General features: G+C 34.6%; 1 protein-coding gene across 1 annotated transcript; it reads right to left on the bottom strand.

Moving 5' to 3' along the window:
- Positions 1-4,048: 4,048 nt before the first annotated feature.
- On the bottom strand, positions 4,049-15,481 carry LOC132055757 (PLASMODESMATA CALLOSE-BINDING PROTEIN 3-like). Its single transcript, XM_059447727.1, has 4 exons — positions 15,235-15,481; positions 14,283-14,519; positions 14,081-14,114; positions 4,049-4,508 (listed from the first exon to the last, which is right to left on the bottom strand). Exons 1-4 carry the CDS (start codon positions 15,284-15,286, stop codon positions 4,235-4,237), a joined length of 597 nt encoding a protein of 198 aa, XP_059303710.1. The 5' UTR covers positions 15,287-15,481; the 3' UTR covers positions 4,049-4,234.
- Positions 15,482-16,095: the final 614 nt, after the last annotated feature.

Below are 16,095 nucleotides of genomic sequence, written 5' to 3'. Positions count from 1 at the left end.
TCTGAAATTTATTTTCCTCCTCATCGTAGACAACAAATCTTCTGCGATAAGCTTCTTAATTTTTTCTCCTATATTGACTAGTGTTTTATAGTGGAGTAAATTGTTGTCCTCTTTTCAATTTTTTTTTAATCTATTACACCTTGGATTTTGATAGTGTTTTATTGTGCGTCCTCAACGTTTTATAAGACATTGTTCGAGTTTTAGTGGGTACCCGTGTTAGAATGAAAGGAAGAAGGGGGATACGCCAAGGTAATGATGCATCGACATGGATGATATCTAATTAACCCACCTCTTTAACTGTAGTTAGTCCTTCAATAGGGTAAAATAAATCAAAACCATTAAAATTTAATTGCATAAGTGTCAACCATCTAAACCACTATTGAGAAAAACACGTAGGGGCAATTTAAGTAAAAAAAGAAAGTTGACACATCATATATCAATTCTTGTAGGACCCGAAAATAGCAAATATTTAGAAACTGCATGTTATTTTCGAAGCGTTTCGTTTCATGGCGGTAAACGTACACAATACTACTAATTTTTCTTCTATTAGTGCATAGTGCAATTACTATTCACTTTATAAAAAGAGCAAAATAACAAGGGTGGCAAAATGACCGATCAGGTGATGTTAATTAATACAAGTGAAAAGTTTTAATACCTCATCAAATATTATGGTGTGATGGATAAGATTTTAACTTGACTTCTTGTCGAGAGATTTTGATCGAAATTCTACAAATTCGAAAAAAAAAAAAAAAATCTAATAGAAAGTGTCTGTTCTAATTTACATAGCATGAATCCAGAAATATGCACTATTATTTAAAAAAGGGAAAAGGACAAAAAGGGTTGTCCGATCCAAACTATTCCCACCGAATGGCCCATGTTTCTCCAAACCCAAAGTGTAGCCAGCGCGGCCTTTTGTCGCCACTAAAAGTCACCTGCAAAAAAAAAAAAAAAAAAAGGACTATTTGTGGCGGCTTTAGTCGCCACTAAAGAACAATTTTTTTGTTTTGTTTAGTAGAAGCCACGGAAGATCAACTATGTATAGAAAATGTATCATTGTTGTATAGAATATGTAGTCCTACCGTATATGTATAGAAAATGTATCATAGGTTTTTATAATTGTTATGTAATATGTGTATAATAAATGTATCATCAACGTATACTAACTAATCATACATATATTATGCATTAGTATGTACATTATACATTGATTATACACTAATGATTCACATATTATACATATTCCATACATAATATGTATCATCAACGTATACTCACTAATCATACATATATTATACATTAGTATATACGTTATACATTGATTATACAATAATGATTCACATATGTATCGAAAATGTATATCTATAGAAAATGTATCATAGGTTTGTATCATTGTTGTGTCATTTGTGTATAATAAATGTATCATCAACGTATACTCACTAATCATACATATATTATGCATTAGTTATACATTGATTACACACTAGTGATTCACATATTATACATATTCCATACATAAGTATATTAAATGTATCATTGTTGTATAATTTATGTATAAACTGTATCATTCTTGTATAGAAAGTGTATCATACGTCTAGACAATGTATCATACATACACAATATATAAAATATTATTCTTGTATAGAAAGTATATATATAATTCCAGCATATGTATATAAACTGTATCATTCTTGTATAAAAAGTGTATATAAACTGTATCATTCTTGTATAGAAAATATATCATACATATATGTATAGAAATTGTATCATAGTTGTATAAAATATGTATCATTACTGTATATGTATAGAAATATGTCATACGTATAGAAACTGTATCGTTATTGTATAATATGTGTATAATAAATGTATAATTAACGTATAATCTATGTTTAATAAATGTATAATTAACGTGTAATTTATATTTAATAAATGTATAATTAATGTATACTTACTACTTTTATTAGTTTGTAGTTGATATATTTTAGTTTGTTAAGTTTTCGATGATGGTTACTTTAGTTTATTTATTTAGTTCTTCTTTTTTAATCCCTAATAGAAGATAGAAAATAAACGGAAGTTTGCAGCGAACCTTTTTAAAGTCGCCACAAAAATGTTTTGAGATATTTCTTGAAGGCTCAATAAACGTATAAATATACACATATTATACATTTTTTTGAAAGTTCAATCACCGTATAAGTATACACATATTATACATGTTTTGGAATATTTGTTGAAGGCTCAATATGAATTTTAACCTTTGGTGGAGACTTTTTGAATTGTCACTAAAAAAAAAAAAAAAAAAAAAAAAAGTTGATCTTTAGTGGCGACAAAAAGAGTAGCCACAGAAAGCCTTTTTTTTTTTTTAAAGGATCTTGGGCTGCTGGGTCGGCCAGCGTTTGGGAATAGTTTGGGCCGGCCGGCCAGCTCACGGTATTAAGCCCAAATGTAGGCCAAATATGAGATTACTTTGGCCTGTTGATCATTGTATATCCTTTTCCCTTTAAAAAATAAATAGGATGATAGTGTAAGAATTCACATTGTAAAATAAATATGTTTATTCTCATACTCAACTCCAATGTTCTTTTTTATTCTGAACTACACTAATATTTTAAGTACAACATAAGGTTACGTAAATAATTAACAAATGACACATCTACTAGTTCGTATGTAATTAGAGTTGTCACACCGGCCAAGAAAAAGATTTAATAAACCAAGGCAAATACTTGAACAAGAATCTGTTATGCAAGGAAGGATGCTGAGAATGGGTAGTAGGGGCGATTTTAGGTACTAAAATTATGACACGTGAATATATGATCTCTCCGTAAAATTAGGTATTTTATGTATTTATTTTTTTAAATTAATATAATAATATCTGTCGGAATCCATGCTACAAAAAGGCAAGATGATGCACTTGTTTGAATGTTGGGTTATTTACTTATAGGACTAGGAATCAAGTCTCACTTAATATATATATATCTATATATATATATATATATATATATATATATATATATATATATATATTGTGATTAACCTATATTTCGTAAATTCTAAATTCGCCTACTGATGGATAGTATCAAAATGTTACACGGGACATCACAAAGAAATCTCACACAAAGCAGAGCGCATCAGCTAAGACTCAAGCAAATAGGCAAATTGACACATACAGAGACAACAAAGAGTAGATTCAGCAAAATACAGTCACAGCGGCTACAAAAGGAATGGATCTACATGCAGAAACATGAAGTTCACAACATCAACAAGAAAAAATCAATTGACCTAAAGGACACGACACCTGCTGAACATCAAACATACATTCAAATTATGGGCGACACAAATACAAATTAGTATCTTCAGCTGCAAACTCCGACCTCAACGATCATGAATTAGCGGCGGCTTGAGGATCGAAACTTGGTTCTTGGAACTCAATTTGGAAACCAATCGGTCGAGACTAGGCTTTCCTTTTCTTTATTTGTTTTTACCTTTACTTTCCGCTTTGAATTTCATTTTTGTTTTGTTTGATTTTGGACCTTTGCTTAATTAATAAAATTAGCTCACGTGGCCGTGTTTTATTACTTTAAAAAATAAAAATAAAACATTTGGAGCGTCTGCCATAGGTACATTTCGAATCTTGACCATTATGCCTAATTTTGCGTATCAATGGACTAAGTCGGTGCAATAATCTGACTCTAAATCTAAGTTTTAATGCCCTGTTAACATTTGAGATTTTGTACCAAGTCAAAATAACTATTTGGGATTTGTATGGGGTTCGGTTGGGACCCCAAGAATTTTGAAACATGAAAACACAAAATAGATAGTGCAATTTTTTTTGGTGCATAGCTTCGCAAGGGCACTGAGTTGCGTTCGCGAAAGAAGCTCACTAGACTACTTTTTGCGATCGCAAGGCCTCCTGTGTGAATGGAGGAAATACATTTCAAATTCAATTAGATGACTTCTTTTTTCTTGGGAAAAGGAGGAGGGGGAGGGAAGGGGTTGAAGGGGTCACATTAATTAATCACCATATTACCAACTAGATAGGAGTCGTCAAAAAGCCATTACAGTAACTTTAGACATTAAATAGAGGAGAAGGAAAAACAAATTCGAACCAGTACATACCAACTTATATAGTAATAACATCACATGCATATAAATATGCCCACTTCTGCACATAGTAGAAATTTTAACATAGGCCACAACTATCCTATTAGTACAAACAGTGGAACAGCTTCTCTTATTCAGCTCAAAATAATGCAAGTGCAGAAATAATAATAGTAATGGTTATAAAGGAAACCAGGCTGGCCTTTTGCAGTGAAATCCCACCATGACTTATATCAGTGTTCACGCCAGCACTCGATGGGCCTAAACCATTGTTGACACCTCCTAATACGCCCGTGTTCGGATTAGTCACATAGGGAGATACGCCTGTGGTGGTTGTGGTTGTGGATGTGGATGTGGATGGTGTTCTTGTGGTGGGGCTGGTCGCAGTCCCCGGAGTTGTAGGGGTACTGCCGCTACTAAATAAAGAAGTAACTTGTCATGTGTTAATTCCATAAAATAAGGGATACAAGTGATGAAGAGGTAAATAGAAGAACAAGATATACTAAGGGAACGTGTAGACTAGATTTTAAAGCAGAGTAAGCCAATCATGTTCTACCTCTTTAGTTCAATCAATTTCATGTATTTTGAAGCTCACATTGCACCCTACCCTTTCTGTTTCAAGTAGTAAATTAGCTATGCTCAGTTGCAACAGTGGTACAAATCCCACCATCTTGGTTAGGATCCAACCGAATATGCAGGGGCGGACCTAGTTTAGAAGTTATATATCAGTTCATAATTTGTTTAGATTATGTATAACAGTATCTGTACTGAGAAATTTATTTAATATCTAATCAATTTAGCTATTACTCGTATATTGATTTGAAATTATCTTAAAATCCTTAAATTTCAAATCTCGTATGAGGTCAGGGAAGGATACATCAACTATGAGTCCGCAACTTAAATGACTTAAAAAGTGGGATTTGGAACCAAAATAACCCATAAAAAAAAGGTTATCAAACTACCTTTTGTGCACTAGGACTAAACTGCACTTTTACAATTAATTCCTATTGCGTACTAAATTAGTGCGCAATAGGGTTATATTTTTTTTGTACAATTTTAAAGTTCTCAAATTCACGTTTTTTCCATACTTTGACCAAAGATTAGTCATGTTTCAAAACTCCGAAATATCAATATTTTATTTAAAACTTGATATCTTTTTTTGCAGACAATAATGTCAGCTCATTACATCAAGTATACCTAAATGTTTGGATCGTCATTTTAGGGGTTGTAAAGTGCCCCGAAGTAAGTTTTGTTTGTTTGAATCTTGTTATCTTTAGGTTTAAGTGTTTTATTTTTTAAGGTTTTAATTTAAGTGTTTTATTATTTAGTCAACGCATTACTTTATTTCGAATGTACAAATAAAAACATTATATTTAAAAATAATTCATCCAATACGAGAGGTTCAAAATAATTCATTACAATAACAAAATAATACATCATTCTTTACAATAACAAAATATTTAAAATAATACTTCAAGTACGAGACGCTCTTCCACTTCGAGAGGTTCTCCCACTACGAGACATACTTGCACCACTACAGCCTCGTAGGCTACACAAACGCTTATCATGGCCAAACTCCTTACATATAGAGCACCTGCGAGAGTATGTCCTATCATTGACATCCATTTGATTGTGAATCCGACTTCGTGCGTTAACGCCCAATTTACGGATGTACTCCTTGTTAGAAACCATTGAAAATGGCTCGTTTGGCCAATAAGCTTGATACCAAGTGGGTAGAAGTGGCCGGCATATGCTTTAAGGTAATTTTTAACGCTGTATTCCGATACCACATAACTTGATACCGTTTTTCCCATTACCTCAAAACACTTGACGACATGAGAACACGGCATGTGGTATGTTTGCCACTCACCACAACTACACGTTCTCGTGCCCTTATAAACGGTATGTAAGTTTCCTCCCCGACGTTCGTAATAACCTGTCCTGACTTCATACACACGTTCAACATAGTTATACTCGGCCATCTTGTGCAGCTCACATTTTTTCCAATTTTGACATCCATCTCCCACCCGTTGCTAATATGGGTTTGGCATGCTTTGTTCTAGTCACAAACCGCTCCACAACTTGCATGAAAGTCATTCTCTCGACAACTTGCATGAAAGTCATTCTCACCATTGCAGTAATGGCAGTCCCCGAGTAGATTTTAGCAAACCATTGAATGACTCCGAGCTGTTTGTTTTAAGCATCCTCCGTCTCCTGCCTTCATCAGCATGTAATGTCCATTTTTCAACTTCGATTGTCTTCAACCAATTATATGCTTCTGGACTCACTGCCTTGATCATCTCCATCCTTACAAGCCATTTTTTTTGTTGATGCTCCATCACAGCCGCTCACATCAATTTGTTTAGTCTGACTTCATTTGAAAATTTGCCTTAAACAATAGCGATCGTAAGCAAAGGGAGGCTGTCACCCCTCCAAAGTAGACATATTGTGCGATATGCCTTGATGTCAATCAGATAGCATGCATATGCCCATATGATCCTTAATAATATACCGCCTCAAATGTGTCAAAAATATTCCCCATGTCTCATTAGCGGCAATTGCGAACGCAAGAGGGAATATCGACCCATTGGCATCCATTACTACTGCAATCAGTAGCTTGATGTCGTACACATCATATACATGCGTGTCATCTATAGATATGACTGGCTGACAAAAGGAGTAAAACCATCAATACGTGGTTTGAATGTCCAAAACATAAAGTTGAAAATATTACCGGGTAGAAGCCTCCACTCTACAACAGTACCAGCATGAATTTTTGCTAGCTTAGAGTTTTCAGCGGCACTTGACCACTCAAAATGTCTCCATAAAAACTAAAGTCCCCATAAGTGTTACTATGAGTAGGCTGGACTTGAGAGACTTCTTGAGGTATCTTTTCAATATACATTTCAAGAACATTAATGGCAACTAAATCCCTATATTCTTCCCTCGCCCTCAAATAATCCCTCAAAGAGTCATCATCATTAATAATTCACACACCATAAAACACTAAACCTTGTGAAACGGTGTGTGGATATCTGCCTATCACAGATAATCCATACTGAGTGGGATTAGTTTTCATTTTTTTGTGTATGTAATTGACTAATGTTTCGTAATTCAATGTTGTTGGAAACTTTACATGGGCTTGTGGTTTGATACTATAACGAACATTGTTGTCATTAAGTATATTTTCATCCCAAAATAAAGAAACCTTAACAGTTGAAGGAGGAGAAGACATTTTTTTTTCTGAAGTTTTTTTTTTTTAGAACTTAAAAGATTTAAACTTATGAAATGGATGAGTTTTTACCTCATCCAACATTCATATTAAATAGAAAAAACTTGAGCGCAAAAGTGAACATTTAAAAAACATGAGATTAAGCGCAGGAAAACACTGCGCAATAGTGGTAACGCCTTTTGCGCATAAAAACACTGCGCAATAGGGTAATATTCCTGAAATAATGCAGCATTGTGTTGTCAGATCGAGCATGGTGTGTCATAAAAAGCGGTCAAATTATGCAGCATTGTGTTGTCAAATCAAGCATTGTGTCATAAAAAGCGGTCAAATTATGCAGCACTGTGTTGTCAAATCGAGCATAGTGTGTCACAAAAAGAGGTCAAATTATGCAAAGATTGTGTAGTCAAATCGAGCATGTCATTCTGAAAACTCATATTTTGCGCATTTAAATGTTGGGCAATATAAGTTAGTGACATATAAAAGCGATCAAATAATGCAGTATTGTATTGTCAAATCAAGCATGTCATTCTAAAACTCATATTTTGCGCATTTAAATGTTGCGCAATATAAGTTAGTGCCATATAAAGTGGTCAACTAATGCAACATTGTGTTGTCAAATCAAGCATAATGTTGTCAAATTAAGGAGTAGTATATAACATGATTGACAAACAACTAGCATTCACATTAAAACGAGTTATCATGTCATTTTATACCCAATTTGCTGATATTGATTCTATTATATGTTTTACCCCAGCAGACATATTCGAATCATTTGGAAGGAATAAAGACCAATCAACATTTCTACTACTCGATATTCAATATGTTACAGTCCAATAACAAATGAAAGACTACTTATATAGTTGCAAACCCCCAAGTACCCTCGGGGGTGGTCATTATAACCTTTCCTACTTACTTTATTATAAAAAAATATTAATCTTCATCGGACATCTCAGAGTCCGAATGCCACGTGGATTTGAATCTTACGTAACCATCTTGACCATATTCTACCTTAGGCAACATATTTTCATTCGATTGTTCTCTTCGCGAAAATGGTTAAGAGCAAAATTCAACTCTTGTGTAGTGCCACGAGGCATTGACATAATACGTCTTTTTGGGCGTTTAAGCCCTGATGACCTTAACTTTTATTCCAGTGCTACAGCCTCCCTGGCACGCCAATCCCACTCCTCTCGTATTGTATTATTGTATTCTCGACTGAATCTGTTGTTCGGGATATTTGAGTATTTAAAATCATCATCTAATTCCCATATCCTACCAATTGCTTCGAATATGTCTGCTGGGGTAGAACATGTAATAGAACCAATATCAGCAAATTGGTATAGAATGACATGATAACTCATTTTAATGTGAATGCTAGTTGTTCGTCAATCATGTTATATACTACGCCTTGATTTGACAATACAATGCTGAATTATTTGATCGCTTTATATGACACTAACTTATATTGCACAACATTTAAATGTGCAAAATATGAGTTTTAGAATGACATGCTTGATTTGACAACACAATACTGCATTATTTGACTGCTTTATATGACACTAACTTATATTGCGCAATATTTAAATGCGCAAAATATGAGTTTTCATAATGACATGCTCGATTTGACAACACAATGCTGCATAATTTGACAGCTTTTTATGACACACTATGCTTGATTTGACAACACAACGCTGTATAATTGGACCGCTTTTTATGACACACCATGCTCGATCTGACAACACAATGCTGCATTATTTCAGGAATATTACCCTATTGCGCAGTGTTTTCATGCGCAAAAAGAGTTACCACTATTGCCCAGTGTTTTCCTGCGCAATAAGGCTTAATCCCACGTTTTTTAAATGTTCACTTTTGCGCTCAAGTTTTTTTTTATTTAATATGAATGTTAGATGAGGTAAAAACTCATCCATTTCATAAGTTTAAGTCTTTTAAGTTATTGAAAAAACCAAACTTCAGAGCAAAAATGTCTTCTCTTCCTTCAACTGTTAAGATTTCTTTATTTTGGGATGAAAATATACTTAATGACAATAATACCGTTCGTTATAGTATCAAACGACAAGCCATGTAAAGTTTCCAACAACCTTGAATTACGAAACATTAGTCAATTACATACACAAAAAAATGAAAACTAATCCCACTCAGTATGAATTATCTATAATAAAGTGTATATCCACACACTCGTTTCACAAGGTTTAGTGTTTCAAGGTGTGAAATATCAATGACGATGACTTTTTCGAGCGATTATTCGAGGGCGCCGAAAAATATGTGGATTTAGTCGCCATTAATGTTCTTGAAATGTATATTGAAAAGATACCTCAAGAAGTCCCTCAAGTCCAGCCTACTCATGGTAACACTTATGGGGACTTTAGTTCTTATGGAGACATTTTGAGTGGTCAAGTGCCGCTGGAAACTCTAAGCCAGCAAAAATTCAATGCTGGTAATGTTGTAGAGTGGAGGCTTCTGCCCGGTATTATTTTTAACTTTGTGTTTTGGACATTCAAATCATGTATTGATGGTTTTACTCACTGCTACCATATCCATAAATGGCACGCATGTATACGACATCAAGCTACTGATTGCAGTAGGAATGGATGCCAATGGGTCGATATTCTCTCTTGCTTTCGCAATTACCGCTAATGAGAGATGGGGGATATTTTTGACATTTGAGGCGGTATATTATTAAGGATCGTATGGGCATATGCGTGCTATCTGATTGACATCAAGGCATATTGCACAGTATGTCTACTTTGGAGAGGTGGCAGCCTCCCATTGCTATTGTTTAAGGCACATAAAGACAAATTTTCAAATGAGGTTTGGAAACAAAGACACCAAATAAATCGACGCGAGCGGTCACGATGGAGCATCAACAAAAAAAATGGCTTGTAAGGACGGAGATTTACAAGGCAACAGTCCGGTAGATATAATTGGTCAAGACAATCGAAGTTGAAAAATGGACATTACATGCTGTTGAAGGCAAGAGACGGGGGATGCTTACAACAAATAACTCAGAGTCATTCAATGATTTGCTAAAATCTGTTCAGGGACTGCTTGTTACTGCAATAGTGAGAATGACTTTCATGCAAGTTGTGAAGCGGTTTGTGACTAGAACAAAGCATGCCAAAGCCATATTAGCAGAGGGTGGGAGATGGATGCCAAAATTGAAAAAAATGTGAGCTGCACAAGATGGCCGAGTATAACCACGTCAACGCTGTGTATTAAGTCGGGGACAGTTATTACGAACGTCGGGGAGGAAACTTACATACCGTTTGAGGGCACGAGAACGTGTAGTCGTGGTAAGTGGCAAACATACCACACGTCGTGTTCTCATGCCGTCGTGTTTCGAGGCAATGGGAAACACGCAGATCAAGTTATGTGGCATCGAATATAGCGTTAAAAGTTACCTTAAAGCATACGCCGCCACTTCTACCCACTGTATCAAGCTTATTGGCCAAACGAGCCATTTTCAATGGTTTCTAACAAGGAGTACATCCGTAAATCGGGGCGTTAACACACGAAGTCGGATTCACAATCAAACGGATGTCAATGATAGGACATACTCTCGCAGTGCCACGTGTGGAGTTTGGCCATGATAAGCGTTTGTGTAGCCTACGAGGTTGTAGTGGTGCAAGTACGTCTCGTAGTGGGAGAACCTCTCGCAGTGGAAGAGCGTTTCGTACTTGAAGTAATATTTTAAATATTTTGTTATTGTAAAGAGTGATGTATTATTTTGTTATTGTAATGAATTATTTTGAACCTCTCGTATTGGATGAATTATTTTTGAATATAATATTTGTACATTCGAAATAAAGTAATGCCTTGACTAAATAATAAAACACTTAAATTAAAACCTTAAAAAATAAAACACTTAAACCTAAAGATAACAAGATTCAAACAAACAAAACTTACTTCGGGGCACTTTACAACCCCTAAAATGACAATCCAAACGTTTAGGTATACTTGATGTAATGAGCTGATATTATTGTACACTAAAAAAAATATTAAGTTTCATATAAAATATTTATATTCCGGTATTTTGAAACGTGACTAATCTTCTGTCAAAGTATGGAAAAAAGCTTAATTTTGAGTTTGATTTCCAAAAAATAAAGGTTGGGGTCGGGGGGAAAGAGGCTTCACGCACAGAATCTGTGCATGAAGCCTACTTTGGTTTTTTTTTTTTTTTTAACGGGTTAGTTTGGTTCTAAAATTTTTTTTTTTTTGGGATTAAAAAAGTTCCAGATCCTTTTTTTTAATATGTTATTTTGATTCTAAATACCGCTTTTTAAGTCATTTAAATTGCGGATTCCATCAACTATGTTACTGTAGGGAATGGTCTTTTAGTTGGATGTCACATTATGTCAAAAAAATAACAGCACCCTTATCGAAGCACCAGTCCCTGTCTGAAGGCTTTTACAGTTCTCAATTACTCATTCCGTAAACAATTGCCAGCAAACACTAATTTGTTACTCTTCAATAAGGACAAAGACTACACACTGTATAGTGTCTAATGGTCAATGTTCGATGACATTTATAACCCCACCACAAATTTTTGACCACGTGACTTTTCAGGTACTAATATGATTTTTACCTATATATCTCACCTAAAGGGATTGTTTGGTAGGTAAATAAAATTATTCCAGTATTATAATTTTGGGACTAATTTATTTCATCTTTTGAGACTAATTTATCTCATTTAGGAGATGAGATAAAATAATTTCAGGATTAATGGGATAAAATGGGATATCTCATCTCTAAATTTGGATGCACTTTATATTTTATTTGGTACAAAGTATAAATTTATCCTATAAAAAATAGTACAAAATTAATCCTATAGTTAGTGCTAAGATATTTCAGCTAATACCGTGTACCAAACGACACCAAAGAGATCAATGAACAGTGTTAATAATTGGATTTTTACTGCAGTGTGAGAGAAAAAGATGTATGATGTTCAATTATTGCAGCATTTTGAAAAGCCACCAAAACAGTGAAAAAGAAGAGAAAACCCAATAAACAGTAGAAGCAATAATATTTTCAATCAGTCAAAAGCATCATGATGCGGATGTAGTACACTTTTCAACATTGAGGACAAAAAGAGCTTATAGATTAAATCAAAAGTAAAAAAAAAAAAAAAATTGGACCTGATTTGGCATATATAACCATTTTAAGTATATAAATTTCAAAGACGAAGGAACATAATTTGAAAGATGGAGACGTAAGTCGTAACTGCTTTATTATGTTATACTTTTTCGAGACTCGAGAGATGCCCATCTCACAAAAGAGATAAAAGGAAATAGAGTCTAGAAAACAAAAGAGAAAAATAGGAGAAAAAGGAAACAGAATCTAGGAAAATCAAGGAATTGGACATCATCAAGATGCTCTTATGAAATTGTCAAGGAGTAAAAAAATTGATATAAAATTTTCCTTTTGCCCAAAAGACCAACTCGGTGACCATGGAAAATTGGTGAACAGAGAACTTTAGAACTCACTATTTGGACTTGATTGAAATGCTGAAATATTTTGGGAATAAAAGTACTTTTGTTTAAATCATGAATTAGCTAAAGTAGCTTGAAAGCTGACATTGTGCTTAACCAAAGAGCCAAACAAATGGCAAGAATATCCCACGGGTTGGAATATCCCATGGGATTAACTATTTCACTTTTTATATGGGATATGTAATCCCATTATTTTAGTACAGATAGTGGGATGAGATAATTCTAAATTAATTAATGCCCATAATTAATCGCAGTATAAAATAATCTCATATTTAATATCGGGACTATTATCATTAACTCACCAACCAAACGACGCCTAAGAGTGATGCTACTACCTAACGGCGGAGTCAAAAATTTATATAAAGACATTCTAAAAATGTTAGAGTGCCACATTTAAGATTTGAACATAGGATATCCTAAAGTAATTTTTGAACCCTTATGCGGCTCCACTAAAATCTTTTCTTATGCCAGGAATATTCAATATTTCATATATTACCCCTTGCTTCTCTTTAGCTCCACCCTAGTTCTACTCTGGATTGGTAAGGCATTAACTATGCATTAAATACGTGAAAAGAGCAATAGTTGCTAAGTTTTGAAAAGCATAGATTAATTTTTTACTCCAAGTGGACCAAAACTGATGGGCTGGTGCTTCAAAATACAACAGAAGGTATATACGTACATCCTACAGAAAGGGTCTTTGCAATCACTTAAAAGGCCTACCAGCTCCACCTCCCGAGTTGTTAATTCATAGTAACACCAGTGTCGTGCATGTACACCTTAAATATGTAAAAGTATAAATATTCATTACACATTATTAGTGCATTGTAACATGCTGTAGGAGGTAAATCAGGAGCGGAGCTACCCTTATCTACGGGGAGTCAATTGACATCCCTTCACCGTAAAATCATATTGCGTAGATAAGTTAAATTTTGTTTTTATGTATATATATTACATGTTGAATTCCTTTAATTTCTTTGTGTGCTTATCTTTTTATAACTTAAATTTCCTCAGTGAAAATCATAGCTCGCTATATCGCCACCGCATAACTTGTTTTATTCTTCAGGCTAATAGTTACACTTTTTGAGCGGCCAGTGCATATAGGTGACCTGATAGTGTAGTACATTATTATTTTTTGGCAAGAACAAACTCATATGTAAAAGAGTAACAGACGACCACTTTTAAATCAGACAAAACAAAAGGATTGGCCGAAGTTATAAAGTGAAAATGGTAACGTTCAATGAAAAAGTATTACCTCGCAGTAGCAGGATAAACACAGCCAGCTGTACCTGCATATCACAATTCACACAGTAAGACCCAAAAAGAAGATCAAAAACATTAATCCCCACCAAAATAACATGTTCCAAAATAATAGTACGACTCTTATGTACCAAGACGTCCCACAATGTATGAAATAACTTCACCGTTTTTTCTAAAAAACAAAAGGCTTTGCTTACTGGGGTCAGTGCCAGTAACAGTGGCAGCGCCAGAAAAATCACATGATCCAGCAGATTGACCTTTTTTCTGGAAATAGCTGTTGACAGCATAATTGCAGTGAGCTCTTACGGTATTCGGGTTAAAGCAAGGCCCATTTGTACGGATCGGGTTGCAATCAGCCCCTGCTCCACAAGCATAGTCCAGTGTCTTTTGCAACACTGCGTCACTCAATCCTTTGCAAGCACACCATGCAGCATCTACCAAACAAAAATCCCAACAGAAATACGAAGAAATTAGATTTAACCTTTAATTTTTGGCTTCGAGGGTACGTGGTTTTTAAAAAAGGCAAATTCAGATAACAGGAGGTACAAAATTAAAGCCAGAGGAAATCTTCAAATTTAAAATAATTAGAAGAAAAAGTAATAAGAAAGGCTCCAAACGATGTGAGAAGAGAGGGCTATACATTTATACTTCAATTCCCTGCCAAGCATAGCATATGAATAGTGCTAGTAAAAAATACAGCTCATTTATTGTGGTTTAAACGTATGGAAAGTGAAAGACTTCTAGAGGAGATTTTAAGCAGGATATTTATAAGGTCCTGTTTTTGGAAAATGAGAAGGTAAGAAAAATGAACTTACAGCTCAAAAACAGAGACAATTTTGCAAATGCAGGTAGATATCTGTGCCTAAAGGCAGAAAATAACACAAGTGACGGATTCAGAATTTAAAGATTACGAGTTACTATAACGATCTCAAGTTAATATGTACAATAATAACTGAGTTCATAGTTAGAGATATAAAGATAGGAATTTCTTAACATATATACATGGTCCAAGCAAAAGCTACTGGCCCAGTTCACCTGAAACTGAACTTGTAACTGTGTGGATGCGCCCCTATAACACTAGATGCAGCGTTGGGCAGGAGAAGCACAGTGTAGTTAAAAAGAAAGACTAGACAGAAAAAAGTAACTTACTTGAGTGACCGGCCATTGCCAAAAAGAGGAGAGCAAACACAAAAGCAGACATGATAAGATGATGATAAGAGAGCCTGGGGATGAAGAAGAGGTAAGAACGGTGCAGGGGAGAAGATAAAACACTAATGTACGTTGTATGTGAGTGTGAAATGAGTGAGGACTGAGGAGTGTTTGTGTTGGGATTTTCACACACAAAAATACAATAAAGTTGATACAGTGATGATGAGGATTTAGATGGTGGCCCCGCTTGGTGGCCTTACCTCTTTTCAAAAAAATTGAGGTGTAGTGCACTAGATATGTCCTAGATCACTCTTCCCCTCTTTGAACCACTTCTTTTTCCATGTAAAGTTGTAGCAACTTGTTAGAAAGAATGATATTTGTAAACTACATTGTTTTCCAATGATAGAAATTCTGGTGTTGCAAATTATGTATTCTGATACAAGAGGGGATCCTTATTCATACCAATTCAAGTGATCTTTAAGATTCTCCGGCTCGCTGCATTCTTTAATTGCTTCCCCAATCAACTTACACATTATTTTCATTGTTTTTCCTTAGTCCAGTGCAATATATGTCTTTAATTGTAGCACTCTCACAATATACAAAATGACGCGGTCCTTGGTCCTGGCTGCATCATTGTGTATATTGTTTGTTGTCTTGGCAAAACTTGGCTGAAGAAATCTCTCTTTCCGATGGTGATATGTTACAGTGTTACCACTATGTTTGAATCACAAATTAGTTATGGTCAATTAAATTTTCATTTGGAAAAAAGAGATCGAGTCAAAGTGCATCAAAAACGAAACACAAGAGTTGAATTGAATTTGATTTTGTTGAAACCTTTTTAGATGCCAATAAGGCAATAAC

This window comes from Lycium ferocissimum, chromosome 5, assembly GCF_029784015.1.
Source record: "Lycium ferocissimum isolate CSIRO_LF1 chromosome 5, AGI_CSIRO_Lferr_CH_V1, whole genome shotgun sequence".
Classification (NCBI taxonomy): Eukaryota; Viridiplantae; Streptophyta; class Magnoliopsida; order Solanales; family Solanaceae; genus Lycium; species Lycium ferocissimum.
This window is presented reverse-complemented; position numbering and strand designations above follow the sequence as displayed.

Coding starts and splice junctions, on each gene's coding strand:
- LOC132055757 (XM_059447727.1), bottom strand. CDS start 15,286: ATGTCTGCTTTTGTGTTTGCTCTCCTCTTTTTGGCAATGGCCGGTCAC. Junction 14,115..14,282: donor TGTTACTGGCACTGACCCCA/GTAAGCAAAGCC, acceptor TGTGATATGCAG/GTACAGCTGGCTGTGTTTAT. Junction 4,509..14,080: donor GTTTATCCTGCTACTGCGAG/GTAATACTTTTT, acceptor TTCTTTATTTAG/TAGCGGCAGTACCCCTACAA.